Source organism: Bison bison, unplaced genomic scaffold (genome assembly GCF_000754665.1).
Source record: "Bison bison bison isolate TAMUID 2011002044 unplaced genomic scaffold, Bison_UMD1.0 scf7180017864037, whole genome shotgun sequence".
NCBI lineage: Eukaryota > Metazoa > Chordata > Mammalia > Artiodactyla > Bovidae > Bison > Bison bison.
Window position 1 is genome coordinate 9,927,255 of NW_011494609.1, and position 16,046 is coordinate 9,943,300.

Sequence of the window (16,046 nt, forward strand, 5' to 3'; positions counted from 1 at the left end):
CGCTGTGCCTCTTCCATCCATCAGTCTCTGGGTTTGGCCACAGCCCAGTGGAGTCGTGGGACTGTCAGCCTCACTGGAGTCAGAACCAGCAGAGAGACTTTTTTGGGTGACCTTGTAAGAGTGGCCCTGCATGGACAGACGCTTATGAAGACACCCAAGAAGCTGAGAGAAATATTTATCTTACATCCAAACAAATAGCGGTAGCACCACGGTTTAGACATTAAATAGAAGTACTTCTTGACCAAACACCCATTGTGTTACCCTAAACCCTCACAACAAGCCATGATAAGAACACAGAGGCTCTCAGGGGGCACAAGAGTACCCCCTGCCCCACAAGGCACTCAGCTAATAAGTGGCAGAAACTAGACTAAATTCAAGTCCATCTGCCCCCCAAGGCTGTGGTCCTTGCCATCAATGCTTCGTGGTCCATCCTGGTGCTTGAACGAACTGAAAGTTGGGGTCACACTGGGATGACTGTTAACCAGGCCCTCAAGGCATGTTGTCCTTTACCAGGATTTTAATGGTATTTCAAAGCATGGTCATAAAATAATTACTATATTGGTGGACTGACTTTTGTCTTCTGTGAATCATACTTTGTTACAGAAGTAGGAGTTAAAAAGCATAGCTTGGATGAAGGCCAAAAAAGGAGCATAATTTTTGGTTTGTTTAAAAAGCTACAAACACGTTCCTGGTTTACTATTTAATGTGTTACCAAGTGGTTTATTTTTCCATAGTTTAAAAAAGTGCCATAGCAACTATATTATTATTTGAAATACTGAAAGGCATTGCATCTTTAGATCCAAGACCTCTGAGATTAAAGTGAAGGAATTATTTGCTGGTTCATATTAAAGAATAAAGTGGGAATCCCTGGTGGTGCAGTGGTAAAGAATCTGCCTGCAATGCAGGAGATGCGGGTTTGATCCCTGGGTTAAGATCCCCTGGAGAAGGAATAGCAACCCACTCCAGTATTCTTGCCTGGGAAATCCCATGGACAGAGGAGCCTGGAGGGGTATGGGGTTGCAAGAGTCAGACATGACTTAGCGACTAAACACCACCACCATCCAAGAATAAGATTGTGAACTTAAGAAATAATCATTAAAACAACCCTCCAAACCCTTGGATTGGAACTGTTAGAATACACAGAGGTACTCCCCAGTATGTGGTCCTGACCTGCTGTGACCTCCGAGACTCATCGAACATTCTGGGGACTCACCAGAGACGTGCGGGCCACAGCCTCCACCACGGCATCAAACACCTTCTGGGGCAGGCGCAGCAGCGTGGTGCCACTATCCACGATGGCCTTGTCCGCATTGTACTAGAACAGGGGAGAAGGCACCCACATCAATGCACGGTCCAGCCTGCCATTGCCTGCTTCTGTGATACATGTGTTCAGTAGCCATGGTACCTCCTTGGTGCCTACAGTTTATTTCATATTCTCAGAACTTGGGAACCAAGAACTTCCTCACCCAGTGTTCTCACTACAGATGAAGAAACTGAGGCCAGAAAAGGGCAGTGATATCACCAAAATCAACAGCTTAATTCAGGACTGTTCTCTTATTCAGCAGTGGCTGGATTCCGTAAAGGACCACCACCCTCCCCGCCCACCCCGACCCCTGCCTCTGCCAAAGAGGGAAGACCCATTTGTCTTTAGAGGTTGAAATGAAACACTAAATGTTATTTATGTAAATCATGCAAAATCAACTCTGTATTACTTCATTAGCAGAGAAAGAGGAGGAAGGACGGTTTTTCAACAGATACCCCATATTTCATTTAGAATGGAACCAAAGCCGCATTCAATAAGAGAATTTTACAACACAGAGACATTGCCAGCCCTGCCCCCACCTCATTCTTTATGTGGCTGAGGGAAAAGGTGGAGGTCAGTGGGCCAAGACCAAAGAAGTCACCCAGCCTCTAGGGACATAATTGGATGAGCAAGGCTGCCAGGGGATGGAATGAGCCATGGGCAATTCAATCCTCCTGTTTCCAGGGCAAATCCCTGAGTCATATGACCAAATACACCAATCAGGTCAAAAGGAAGTAAGGATTTGTTTAGGTAGCAGGTGGGAGGAGTGAAGAATTGTGAGAAACTAAAATACAGCAACTGATTCATATTCTTTTCAAGTGTAAAACTGATTTCAATTTAGAAAAGCTCTAATTTAAATACAGTTTTGTTTGTTCACAAAATTATCATGCCTGTGTGTAAGGAAAGCTTGTATACTGAAATGTTGGAGTAGGATGATAGTACTTTTATTGTTTTCTCTGTTGTGGCAAGGACGGCAGATTGGGAAGGGGGGCAGGAGAGAACGAAGAATATGAGAATCAAACCTCCAAAGGCGCTTATACTCTCCAATACACACACACACACACACACACACACACACACACACACACACACATGGAGTTTGTAGTTTATTTTAGGCCAGCCCATCTGATTCTACCATTGGACTCTTCACTGGCAAATAAATGCCTTTTGACAATAAACAGATTTGTAGACTTAGGACAGAAACACCATCCCAGGGGACTGGACCATCCCTTTATCAAGCTTTGATTGTTTCTGCAGAGGCATCTCTATATGAGAACTCACGGTACAATGTGATGGTTAAAGTGAAAGGCAATGATGACAGGTACGAATACAATCAATGCTGATGAAATGCTGGTGGTTTTTAAAAACAATTCTGAAAATGTTGGAGATCATCACAATCATGTCATTATGTGCCACAAATAAGCCAAAATGCAGTGAGAGGTGTGAACGAGGTTAACGAGAGATGCGGTTTCCCAGCTCTGCCTCCTCTTAGCACCATCAGCCACCCACATCTTTAGATCATAATGTTTCTCTGAGTGAGAACTGTGTCCTGGGGGGGAAATGGGGAATTAGATGTGGATGGAGGATAAAGCTGATGATGAATTTCTGGTTTCATTTTGCTTATTTTTAGTCCCCTTTTACTCTGATAAAAACCTTGCTTACTTTACTCTCTTGAACAGAGTTCAGGGACCATCAAGCCAGGATGATGTGGTTCTATATAACTTTTTTCACTCATCATTTTATGCTAATTCCTCTTTTTCAAGAGAAGGAATTGAAGGGAAGCAATTAGAGGGAGGGTTATCGATATAAAATTATCTACAATAAAGCCCTGTAACTTTTATTGTCATGAGCTTTTGATTTATCTTGCAACGTAACGCACAGTCTGATTTCATATTCAGGTACTAGCTGAATTAAATATGCAAATTTAATGGCCCAGGCACACGCAGACAAGGAGACACAAAGAGATAAGAGTGGAAATACCTCTCTGCAGTCCAGATTAAGGCTCTGGCCTCCAATTTCCAATTTTAGAATTTCTATCTGATAATACCACTCCTCCTTAATAGGGGTGTACCAGATGTCTCCTTTGTACAAAGTTGGTTCAATTCCACCTAGGACCTGGGAAGGAAAACATTTACATCTTTAAGAGAAAGAAAATACAGGCATATTACAAAGTCACACAGAGAAGCGTGCTTTTCTGCTTTTTAAATTTATTTTTTAATTGGAGGAAAACTGTTCTGCCAATGTGGTGTTGGTTTCTGCTGTACAACAAGGCCAATCAGCCATAGTCATACATATACCACCTCCCTCTTGAGCCTCCCACCCCTCACCCTACTCCATCCCTCCAGGTCATCACAGAACGCCAGGCTGGGCCCCAGCGTTATACAGTAACTTCCCACCAGCTATCTGTTTTACACACGATAGTGTATACATGTTGATGCTACTTTTCCCATTCATTCCACCCTTTCCTTCCCTCACTGTGTCCACAAGTCCATGCACTACATCTGTGTCTTCACTCCTTCCCCGCAAATAGGTTCATCAATACTATTTTTTAGATTCCATATATATGTGTTAACATACAATGCTTGTTTTTCTGATGAGAAGCATGCTCTTATAAGGCAAAACTTCACTGGAATCAGTACTTCCAATTTAACAGGATGTTATAAACAAATGCATAGGCCTGGAAATTAAACAAGGAACATTCTGGGGCCATGTGTTGGAAGATCAGAGTCCCACTCTAATCAGGATGCTTTGATAATTTCTCTTATGTAGAGGAAATGCATACAGTTCCAGCTTTCTGATACTGAGATCCTCCCCCACCCCATCCCAGTCGTGGGCAAAGAAATGCAATAAAATGGTTAACCACACAGACTGACAAAATTTAGTTCCTCGGAAGATGAAGGATGACTTCCTGCCCCACATATTTGCATGGAAAGAGGAACAAGAGAGCTTCTCTAATCAAAACTTCACTTTGGAATCTGTGTAACATCACCCCTCTCCTCTGAAAAGGTGGTAAAAAAAACAGAGTGCTGAAAACACGTGTGAGGCTGTTTCTCACAGGCAGAGAGCAAAGAGGTCAGCACCACGGGCCTGGGGGCCCTTCATGCGCATTCTCCCTTTCCTCTCCCACTGTAGACGGCTGGGTGCAGGTCTGTCAGGGAGACACTTGGGATATGGCATGTACCCAGCATCGATTCTGTTTCATTGTGTGTGTGTGTGTGTGTGTAGGTATGTGTGTACATCCGTGCATGTACATGTATGTATGCACGTGCAAGTATGTATTATGTAAATCTCTGTGTAACTGAATATAGTGTGCACATGCATGCATGTGTGTATGTATGCACAAGTATGTGTGTATATGTGCATAGCCATGTGTATATACTTGTGTGTACATGTGTGTGCACATGTGTAAGCATATGTGTATATGATGTATGCTTGTATAGTGTGTATATGTGTGCACATGTGTGTGCATGTGCATGTGTGTGTGTGTGCTGCGTACATGCACATGTGTGTAAGTATGTATCAGTTCAGTTCAGTTCATTTGCTCAGTCATATCTGACTCTTTGTGACCCCATGAACTGCAGCATGCCAGGCTTCCCTGTCCATCACCAACTCCCAGAGCTTGCTCAAACTCATGTCCATTGAGTCGGTGATACCATCCAACCGTCTCATCCTCTGTAGTCCCCTTCTCCTCCTGCCTTCAATCTTTCCCAACATCAGGGTCCTTTCCAATGAGTCAGTTCTTCCCATGAGGTAGCCAAAGTATTGGACTTTCAGCTTCAGCATCAGTCCTTCCAATGAATATTCAGGACTGATTTCCTTTAGATGGACTGGTTGAATCTCCTTACAGTCCAAGGGACTCTCAAGAGTCTTCTCCAACACCACAGTTCAAAAGCATCAATTTTTTGGTGCTCAGCTTTCTTTATAGTCCGACTCTCACATCCATACACGACCACTGGAAAAACATAGCTTTGATTAGACAGACCTCTGTTGGCAAAGTAATGTCTCTGCTTTTTAATATGCTCTCTAGGTTGGTCATAGCTTTTCTTCCAAGGAGCAAGTGTCTTTTAATTTCATGGCTGAAGTCACCATTTGCAGTGATTTTGGAGCCCAAGAAAATAAAGTCTGTCACTGTTTCCATTGTTTCCCCATCTCTTTGCCATGAAGTGATGGAACCAGATGCCATGACCTTAGTTTTTTGAATGCTGAGTTTTAAGCCAGCTTTTTCACTCTCCTCTTTCATCAAGAGGCTTTTTAGTTCTTTGCTTTCTGCCATAAGGGTGGTGTCATCTGTGTATCTGAGGTTATTGATATTTCTCCTGGCAATCTTGATTCCAGCTTGTGCTTCATCCAGTCTGGCATTTAGCATGATGTATTCTGCATATATATTAAATAAGCAGGGTGACAATATACAGCCTTGACGTACTCCTTTTCCTATTTGGAACCAGTCTGTTGTTCCATGTCCAGTTCTAACTGTTGCTTCTTGACTTGCATACAAAGGAGGCAGGTAAGGTAGTCTGGTATTCCTATGTCTTGAAGAATATTCCAGTTTGTTGTGATCCACATAGTCAAAGTCTTTGGCGTAGTCAATAAAACAGACGTAGATATTTTTTGGAACTCTCTTGCTTTTTTGATGATCCAATGAATGTTGGCAATTTGATTTCTGGTTCCTCTGCCTTTTCTAAATCTAGCTTGAACATCTGGAGGTTCATGGTTCAGGTACTGTTAAAGCCTCACTTGGAGAATTTTGAGCATTACTTTGGTAGTGTGTGAGGTGAGTGCAATTGTGTGGTAGCCTGAGCATTCTTTGGCATTGCCTTTCTTTGGGATTGGAATGAAAACTGACTTTTTCCAGTCCTGTGGCCACTGCTGAGTTTTCCAGATTTGCTGGCATATTGAGTGCAGCACTTTCACAGCATCATCTTTTAGGATTTGAACTAGCTCAGCTGGAATTCCATCACCCACACTAGCTTTGCTTGTTGTGAGGCTTCCTAAGGCTCACTTGACTTCAGATTCCAGGATGTCTGGCTCTAGGTCAGTGATCACACCATTATGGTTATCTGGTTCATTAAGATCTTTTTTGTATAGTTCTTCCATGTATTCTTGCCACCTTTTCTTAATAACTTCTGCTTCTGTTAGGTCCATACTCTTTTTGTCCTTTTTTGTGCCCATCTTTGTATGAAATGTTCCTTTGATATCTGATTTTCTTGAAGAGATCTCTAGTCTTTCCCATTCTACTGTTTTCCTCTCTTTCTTTGTATTGATCACTTAGGAAGGCTTTCTTATCTCTCTGTGCTCTTCTTCAGAACTCAAGATGGGTATAGTGTATGTATAAGATGTGTAACATGTGTGTATATGCATGTGTATGTACTTCTGTGCATAAGGTGCTCCTGTCTCTCCAACAAATTTATGAAATCCCAGGCCCCACAAATTTATGAAATCCTAGGCCCCACTCCCTACAAATTTATGAAATCCCAGCACATCCAACCTACCACCTTGCCCCACAGGTCCTCATATGCCCCTCCCTCCAACACCCAACAAAATCAGTTACCTTTCAAAGGAACATTAAAAAAAAAAAAAAGCTTTAAAGGAATTTGGGGAAGCAATGAGAATCATTTTATTAGATAGCAGGATGCTTAGGAAAGATTGAAAATTACCCAACTTTATCCATTTTTAAGGCTACAAAACAAGGATTATCAAAACTTTCAGAGCACCCATGTATCTCTATGTGTCTAATATTTCTATCAGAGTCTGAATAAAGAAGGAAAAATAGCCCCACTGGTTTTTTATTTTTTTCCCCCCTTTAAGACTAAAAGATACCCACAAGACTACCTCCGTTGGTACCAGATCCAGCTACTGGCAGTCCGGCCCCACACATCTGCATGGAGAAGATATTGGGGATTTTTGCTTGTGCCACGAGGGAATCAAAGAAGGTCTCCAGAGAACTTGAAGGCTGCAGAAGGAGCAGGGAAACAAGGCAGCTGATTAAGGACTCCAGGGTAGACAAGGGGTCCCCCTGTGCAGGGGCCAGGCATGGTGTACAATATGGCGTTTCTTTCTATTTAATATTTTCAAGGTTAAGAAATAAACAAGCTCATGATTAAGTCCACTAATTTGGAAACTTCCAGCAGAACTCCCTGTGACTTGGTATTTTTCCTTTTGGGGCAGTGTCTCTGCTGGGAAGATAAGATAGTATTTCCTGAAGCTGTGAAGTGGCTGCCCCATTTATCATCTGTCCACCTTGTGAGGCCAGTGTGAGAAGATGCAGAAATGGGTTACCTAGGTAGGTGGTGGAATCTAATCTTAGACATTTTGGAGTAAGGAGAGAACAGGGTCTCCAGGAGCTGCCTTTGCAGCTTCAGGAAAAGTTTTTTTTTTTTTTTTCCTACCCTTTTCAGTCATACTCGTCCATCATGCAAATGACAGATGCCTGACCCAAGGGAACAGTTCACATCCCAGACCCTGGGAGGAGGCTTAGCTCTGCTGGCTGTCTGCTGAACTCTGGTGACCAGAAAAGGAATAATGCTACTGTTGTGATCAGAAAAGGAACGATGCTATTGTCCTGCAGTTTAAAAAGCCCATCACTCCTCATTGCCATATGTCAGTAACATCCTCTGTGCCTCCTTACATGTAACCATGCCTTCAGAGAACAACCCCATTTCTCTAGAACTGAAAAGGAAGGATAGTCTGTGAACAGGTCTTAGCTGCGGGAGCAGAGGGGGGTCATAGGTGCTGGTGGTGAGGAAAGAACGTCATAGATCCATGTCTCCATTTTGGCTTTGACAACTGGGAGAGATTAGAGTTTGTTACTATGAATGGTTTGTTCTTGATGAAAACTCAACAATTGTAGCAGCTTAGATGCTCCAGGTATCTTCTGGCCATCCACAGTAAATATAGGGAAGGATTATTTATAATCTGTAGGAACTGAAACTCTAATTCTGGAGGCAGTGACAGTAGTGTGATCAGACAGAAACCTTCCTATTTATTTAGCTCCTTCATATCTGGCCTCCTATCACTTCTTTCCCAGCCTCTGTGGATTCTGGCAGAATTTGGCCCAATCCCTCTGTGTAATTGTAGCCTAAACACTTTGTGTATGGGTCAAGGAAGGAGACAAAGCCCCCTCTAGAAACCAGGTTGGGTCTGGTGATGACCCAGCCTGTGTCTGCCTTCATGAGAAGCAGCCAGGAAAACACTGCCTGGAATTGAATCCTGGCTCCACCCCTGACCTGCAAACTGTGTGACTTGTCCCTTTGTTTCCTTATCTGTAAAATGGGGATCACAGTCACATCCCAGAGCTCTTCCGGGGCTTAAATGGGTCAGTACATACAGAGTGCTTGGAAAAGTGCCCGGTACATGCGACAGGATCTATTATTATTGCACCAAGTCATTCTTCAGCAGGACTTAGGATCCCTTTAAGGTTTAAAAGCACACAGTTGCCCAGGACCAGTAGAGAACCTGATTCAGCAGGTTGAGACCCTGCAGGTGGCCATAACCACATCTTTGGTGAGGGAGCAGATAGCATCAGCTGGGGGCCCCTGCACACTCTGACACCCCAACTGGGTGCTCATGGAATCTATTTCAGAAATGTCTTTGGGCCACCAACCCAGACCGCCCTGCCAGTCCTCTTTCTAGACATGTTCCACTTCCTGTAAATCCTGCTTTGGTCTCCCCTAACCTAGGAACATGAAGCCAATTGTTGGCCACCTTGGAATCTCATAGATGAAAAGATAAAAGGTCTTTTGGGGAGTCTGGACATCTCAAAAAACCCGAAGCAGTCTATTCTTGAGGAAGTTTCATGTATTATTAATTCCAGATAATTTAGCTTTAAGGTACCATCTCCCAAATAATCATCAAGTCAATCATATATCTTTTATTTTTTAAGTCACAAGAAGAAACATGTAGTCAATTGTCAGTGAAAAGTATTTAGAAATGGAAGTTGTTACAAGTCTGGGAACTCATATTAAACTTTCCTTATGGTTGTTATTCAGTCGCTAAGTTACGTCCGACACTTTGTGACCCCATAGACTACAGCCTGCCAGGCTCCTCTGTCCGTGGGATATCCAGGCAAGAATACTGGAGTGGGCTGCTTCTCTAGGCAATCTTCCAGACTCAGGGATTGAACCTGCATCTCTTGCATTTCAGGCAAATTCTTTACTGCTGAGCCACTTGGAAAGCCCAATGGTGCCGAGCTCTAAAGTCCATCTGGGCTCTTCAGACAGGACTCTGTGCTCCGACAGTCCTCGGCAAGGGGTAAGCCTCTCTAACCCTCTGCCCACACGACTACCATGAGCCTATGAAGTCTGCCTTCTGGGGAGGTCCTGAGACTCCACGGAAGGACATCTTGTAATGGTCTCGGTCCAGGGGTCAGGGTTGTTCTTTCTCCTTAAGAAACTACAGTGTTGGGAAAAGCCCCCGTGTCCCCCCACCTCATTGCCTGCATCACTTGCTAGTAAACTCGAGCTGGAGCAAACATCCTTCCACAGAGAAAACAGGACTTTCTACACCCACAAGTCTTTGTTTCACATTTAGCGCTGGCTCAAAGCCTGTCTGAACAAGGAGAAGCCAAGCCAGGGTGCCTGGTTACAGGCCAGGAGGGGTGACCTCTCCTCACATGTACACTGACCTACCCTGGCCTCTCGGGGCCCAGGGGTCACACTAGGGTTGTCAGATCTGCCTGCCCCTGGCATCTTTTCCTTCCCAGCCCACCCCCATCCTCCCACATATGATCATTGCTTCCTTTGGGTGGACCAAGGACAGAGAATTGTGCTCTTTCCCTGTTTTGTGATGGTCCTGATGCTGATGAGAGTGAGGTTTCACCGTCTCTCCTCGAAGCATCGCTGCTTTGACTGGCTGGCGATCCCCAGGGTGTGCCTGCAGGCATCTGGGCCCCAGTTCCAGAGGGAGGGGAAAGCAGTGTCATGCTCCATGCCTGGCGGGACATCTCTTCCTGTGGAGTTTCCACTGTCACCCTGAACCTCCTTCTTTATCAATATTATTTTTTAAAGAAATTTTTTGGCCATGCTGTGCAGTGTATGGGATCCTAGTTACCTGACCAGGGATCGAACCTTCATCCCCTGCATTGGAAGTCCCCTTTATGAATTTAATAAATGTATTTTCTCTTAATCCTGCCCTAATAAAAACTCCTAAACAAGCTCCACCATCAAAGGGATTCAGATTCTGTTAACATTTGTCAACTATACAAGTAAAATAAACAGAAAAAAACAAATGAAAAAAGCCATGCCATGGGAATATCTTACGGGAAGGCTCAAAGAATCTTGCCATTTACCTTAAATTTTCAAAGTGCTTAGAGGTCTAATCAATCGTGTGAACACTGGTCTTTCAACCATGTGATTCTCACTGACTGTCTTGGACAGCCTGGACCCCTCTGCTGGCCCCTCCAGTGACTGGTTGCAGAACCTTGTTCCATCATTTGATATTCGTAGACCCACCCATCATTCTTACCTTGGCCAGGGTAGCATAAGCCAGTCCAAGTATCCCATTCCATCTAATCCCAGGCAGAAAGAAATTCTCTGACTCAAATATGGTGGCGATGTTGACAAGAAAAGAACTGTTGAAGCCTTTGGGGATGGTGACCACGTCCTCCCCAACGAAGCCCGTCCAGCTCCCCTGTGTGTACTTCACAGTGACATCAAAACCCTTGGGGCGGTACGTGCTGGACCTGGAGAAAGAGAAGAGGCCTTGTGTCCTGTGCTCTGTCCACCTGCTGTTGTTCTGACAACACAGCCGTCAAGACAGCCGCTCTAAGCGAGGAAGGTGTGCATCAGCAATTCTTCCCGAGGAAGAGTCCTCATGCTCACAAGGCATGATTTCCCACAACATAATCACTGACATTTGGGCAATGACCTTTTCTGTGCCATCTGTGAGGGAGTACTGGGGTCTACATGTAACCCGAGTTTAACTTCTTGCTGAGCCCACGTATCCCCCGTAAGTCAGGTGTTGTACTTAACTGGAACGCCACAACCAAGTGTGGGTCCGCCTGTCCCTCCGGCTCTGGGGGGCACTGCACTGCTGCTCTGTGACACAGGGAGGGGCCACCAGCCCCAGAAGGAGGGCCAGTAGCTTGTGCCCAAAGTGGCTGCAGGCTCAAATTCATACAAACGGCCAGTGTGATGAATAAAAGTCAAGTCACACCCCCCCAACACCAGGGCCAGCCCTCCTCAGGGCCCCTATGACCTCTTGGCGTCACAGGTTCCTTCTCAAGGCCATCCATCTGTCCCCAAGCTGATTATCCCCATATCAGAAGGGTGACCTTAATGACAAGCTGGGATACAAGTCACTGTGATAACCGCACAACACTTAAAGGTAAGAGATACTGAGACAGAATAACATGAACAAGACCAGACAATGGACAGGGAAAATGGAAGCCCTGCTCTTGGGATTTCAGAGACAGACAGTAAACAAATGAACACCTAGAATTTCAAGCAATGATAGAGTGATGAGAGCCACCCAGGGAAGAGAGTGGGTGAGGGGTGGAAGAGAGACATGGTGGTCACAGAGGCTGCTCTGAGAGTGACATTTATGTAAGACCTGCGGGAAGACAATAAGCTATGGGACTTTCTGCAGGGGGACGTCCTGGAGAGAGAGAGCAGCAGGTGTCAAGGCCCTGGGGTGTCCAGTCCTATAAGGTCATTCTCACACCCAGGTGAGCTTGACAATGCTGTTGGATTACAGGCCAAGGGACATCTCCAAGCAAATATCTGTGTTCAAACCATGGTTCCCTTAGGAAAACAATCACATTCCTAAGAGAAGTGTCCAACCACCAGTGGGATCATTGTAAATGGACCTGTTTGTCTACAGTTTTCACTTTAACATTCAATCTCTGAACATTCATCTATGATAATAAGTCTTTGCTGTAGGGTTATATGACCTAGTATGGTACTGTTGGGAAACAGAGAGGAAGTTAAGTCACAGATGATATGAATTTTGGGGGGTACATGTTATAAACTTTAAAAATGTTCAGTTCAGTTCAGTTCAGTCGCTCAGTCATGTCTGACTCTTTGCGACCCCATGAATCGCAGCACGCCAGGCTTCCCTGTGGATCACCAACTCCCGGAGTTCACTCAGACTTATGTTCATCGAGTCAGCGATGCCATCCAGCCATCTCATCCTCTGTCGTCCCCTTCTCCTCCTGCCCCCAATCCCTCCCAGCATCAGAGTCTTTTCCAATGAGTCAACTCTTCACATGAGGTGGCCAAAGCACTGGAGTTTCAGCTTCAGCATCATTCCCTCCAAAGAAATCCCAGGACTGATTTCCTCCAGGATTTCCTGGTTGGATCTCCTTGTAGTCCAAGGGACTCTCAAGAGTCTTCTCCAACACCACAGTTCAAAAGCATCAATTCTTCAGCACTCAGCTTTCTTCACAGTCCAACTCTCACATCCATACATGACCACTGGAAAAACCATAGCCTTGACTAGACGGACCTTTGTTGGCAAAGTAATGTCTCTGCTTTTCAATATGCTACCTAGGTTGGTCATATTAGGTCTATTTAATTCAGTAACTGCATTTCTGAGAATCTGACCCTAAGGAAACACCCATGGTGCAAATGGAGATTCATTAACAAAGACAGTTATTATGTTTTATTTATAGTAGAAAATAGCTGGAAACAACCTAAATGCACAGTAAAAAAGGAAACAGTTTAGTAAATTATGGTACAGAAATATGAATGGAATATTATGTAGTATTGGAAAATGATGTTGACTAAGACATTTTCAATGACAGAGAAAAATTAAGATAAAAGGAACCTTTGTATATGTGGCACAATCTTCTTCAAAAAAATTATTACACTCAGATACTAACAGGGCTACCTCTGGGTGGTGGGGTTTTGTGGTGGGGTTTTGTGGCGGGGAACTCTCATTCTTGTGGTTGCTACTGCTGGTAAGTCACTTCGTGTCCGACTCTGTGCAACCCCATAGACGGCAGCCCAACAGGCTCCACCGTCCCTGGGATTCTCCAGGCAAGAACACTGGAGTGGGTTGCCATTTCCTTCTCCAATGCATGAAAGTGAAAAGTAAAGTGAAGTCGCTCAGTCGTGTCTGACTCTTAGCGACCCCGTGGACTGCAGCCTACCAAGGTCCTCCATCCATGGGATTTTTCATGCAAGAGTACTGGAGTGGGGTGCCATTGCCATTCTTGTGGTTAGGTCCTTCCATATTTTCTGCATATATAACTTTTATAATCAGGGAGAAAAAAGTATTTTTAAAATGTCTGGCAGACACATTTTAGAGAAATTTAGTTTATTCTACCTCCATAATGGGATATGAAATACAAAGGATGTTTAATTTTAATGTTTTCTGACTATTTTAGCTAACTCCACCGCAATCTTAGAGAGCAGCACTAGGTGAACATTTTGTGTACACATGTCTTCTGACAACAGCAAGCACGGGCAGAAAAGTAAGCGTGAATGGACCCCAGGCACATGGAGTGCTAAGGAACCCATCAGAGATTACTTACAGAAAGCACATAGTCAGACCACTGAAATGCAGGCACTTGAGGACTGGTGTTTTCGTGCCAGGGCTGAGTGCCGGCACCAATTCAGTGATGCCTGGCACACAGCAGGGGCTGCACACATTAGGTTGAAAAGCAATGAAAATACTGAAATGTCAGTCCTTTATGACAATTTAGGGTCATTCTTCAAGTTCAAAACATTAGCACTATTGCTAACAGAAGAGGCTGGTTATTTTGAAAGGTCTAGAGAATACGGTCCACCGCAGGGCTGGTGAGCTTCTCTAAAGAAAGTAAATGTTTCAGCTTTTGTGGGCCACGTGATCTCCATTTCACCTACTCTGTTCTGCTAGAGAAGCAACCAGAGGTGACATATTAAACAAACATGTGTGGCCATGTTCCAACAAAACTTTACTTAGGAAAACAGGCGGCAGGCTGGAGGTAGCCTGCCAGCCCTAATATACCAATTCTTCATCTAGAAAATCAGTTATCCCCACCAAACAGTCTATAGTGCCATGACTTTCTTTTGAGAAGTTGTTTTTTTTTTTTAATTTTTAGTCTGTTGTGCTTAGTCGCTCAGTCGTGTTCGACTCTTTGCAACCCCATGGACTGTAGTCTGCCAGGCTCCTCTGTCCATGAGGATTCTCCAGGCAAGAACACTGGAGTGGGTTGCCATGCCCTCCTCCAGGGGATCTTCCCAACCCAGAGATTGAATCCAGGTCTCCTGTATTGCAGGCAGGTCCTTTACCATCTGAGCCACCAGGGAAGCCTGGTGAGCCCACAGAAAACTCATTAGAATTTGCTGAGGTCACTGAGAAGAGCATGAACCAGGCTGCCCTTCTAACCAGGCTGCCCTTCTAGGCAGAATGTCCTCTGCAGTGTACTGACCAGTTTGCTATTTCCCTCATGGGTGAACATTCTGGATACTCTGGTGCCACTTACAAAGATGTGGGAGGCAGCTGGAGTTACGCTATCTGGGGTCAAATAGCACTTCAACCACTTAGGAGCTGTGTGTGACTCCAGGCTAAGTTATTTAACTTCTCTATACCTCAGTCTCCTCCACCGAAAAGTAGGGACAAAATAGCACCACACTTCACAGGGTTAATTCTAAGGATTAAAAGAGTTAATACTATAAACCATCTATTGTTTGAATGAATATATTATCATTATTTAAGGTGTTTTATTTTCAAACTTAAAATTTTTATTTTCTATTGGAGTTGATTAACAAAGTTTTAGCAGTTTCAGGTGAACAGCAAAGGGACTCAGCCATACATATATACGTCTCCATTCTCCCCCACGGGCTTCCCTGGTGGGTCAGATGGTAAGGAATCTGCCTGCAATGCAGGAGACCTGGGTTTGATCCCTGGGTCAGGAAGATTCCTTGGAGAAGAGAATGGCAACGCACTCCAGTATTCTTGCCTGGAGAATTCCATAGATAGAGGAGCCTGGTGGGCTTAAGCCCATGGGGTTGCAAACTAAGCAACACACACACACACACACACACACACACACACACACACACACACTCTCTCCCCAAACCCCCCTCCCATCCAAGCTGGCACATAACATTGAGCAGAGTTCCCTGTGCTATACAGTAGGTCCTTGCTGGTTATCCATTTTGAATATAGCAGTGTGTACATGACCTTCCCAAACTCCCTAACTATCCCTTCCTCCCGGCAACCGTAAGTTCGTTTGCCAAGTCTGTGAGTCTCTTTGTAAACGATTTAGAACAAAAGCCCAGAACACAGCAGGTACACAACAAGAGTAGGTGCTATTATTATAATTGTCTAATCACTTGCTACCTTTATTCAATCTACGAGCTGCTATTAGAAAATGTAAGCTTTTTTCCTAGAAAATGTTTCCTATAATCTTTCTCAATATCCAAAACTGTTTCACTGTGAAGTCCAACAACCTCCAGGAAAAGGGGGCAAGTCTCAGGTAAGACTTGGCTGAAATGGTGCAGGGACGGGAAGAGCCTTCCAGGTTTCTAAAAGATGGAGTTCTTCTGTGTTCTGGACCAAGGCTGTCCAATAGAGCTTCTGCAATGACAGGAATAGTCTCTATTTATGCTTCCAATACAGTAGCCACAGGTGGCTCCAAAGCACCTGAAATGTGATTGCAGATCTTCCCCAATGGGGTTACATCCCGATACACCTATTGTAAATTGAAATTATCATTAGGTTGAAAATGCATTTAATGGACTGAACCTTCTGAACATCTTAAGCTCAGCCCAGCCTACCTTAATGGTGCTCAGAACACCTACGTTAGCCTACAGTTGGGCAA

The 16,046-nt window shown here is 44.4% G+C and overlaps 1 protein-coding gene across 1 annotated transcript in view; it reads right to left on the bottom strand.

Annotated features, from left to right (window-relative positions):
• BACE2 (beta-site APP-cleaving enzyme 2) overlaps window positions 1-16,046 on the bottom strand; it is a 112,771-nt gene that overhangs the window by 41,808 nt on the left and 54,917 nt on the right. Inside the window, exons 5-8 of the mRNA XM_010835013.1 lie at window positions 10,763-10,979; window positions 7,125-7,253; window positions 3,284-3,418; window positions 1,214-1,315 (exon numbers count right to left, since the gene is read on the bottom strand). Of these exons, the coding sequence (XP_010833315.1) occupies window positions 1,214-1,315; window positions 3,284-3,418; window positions 7,125-7,253; window positions 10,763-10,979 (583 nt within the window). The remainder of the gene's footprint in view (window positions 1-1,213; window positions 1,316-3,283; window positions 3,419-7,124; window positions 7,254-10,762; window positions 10,980-16,046) is intronic.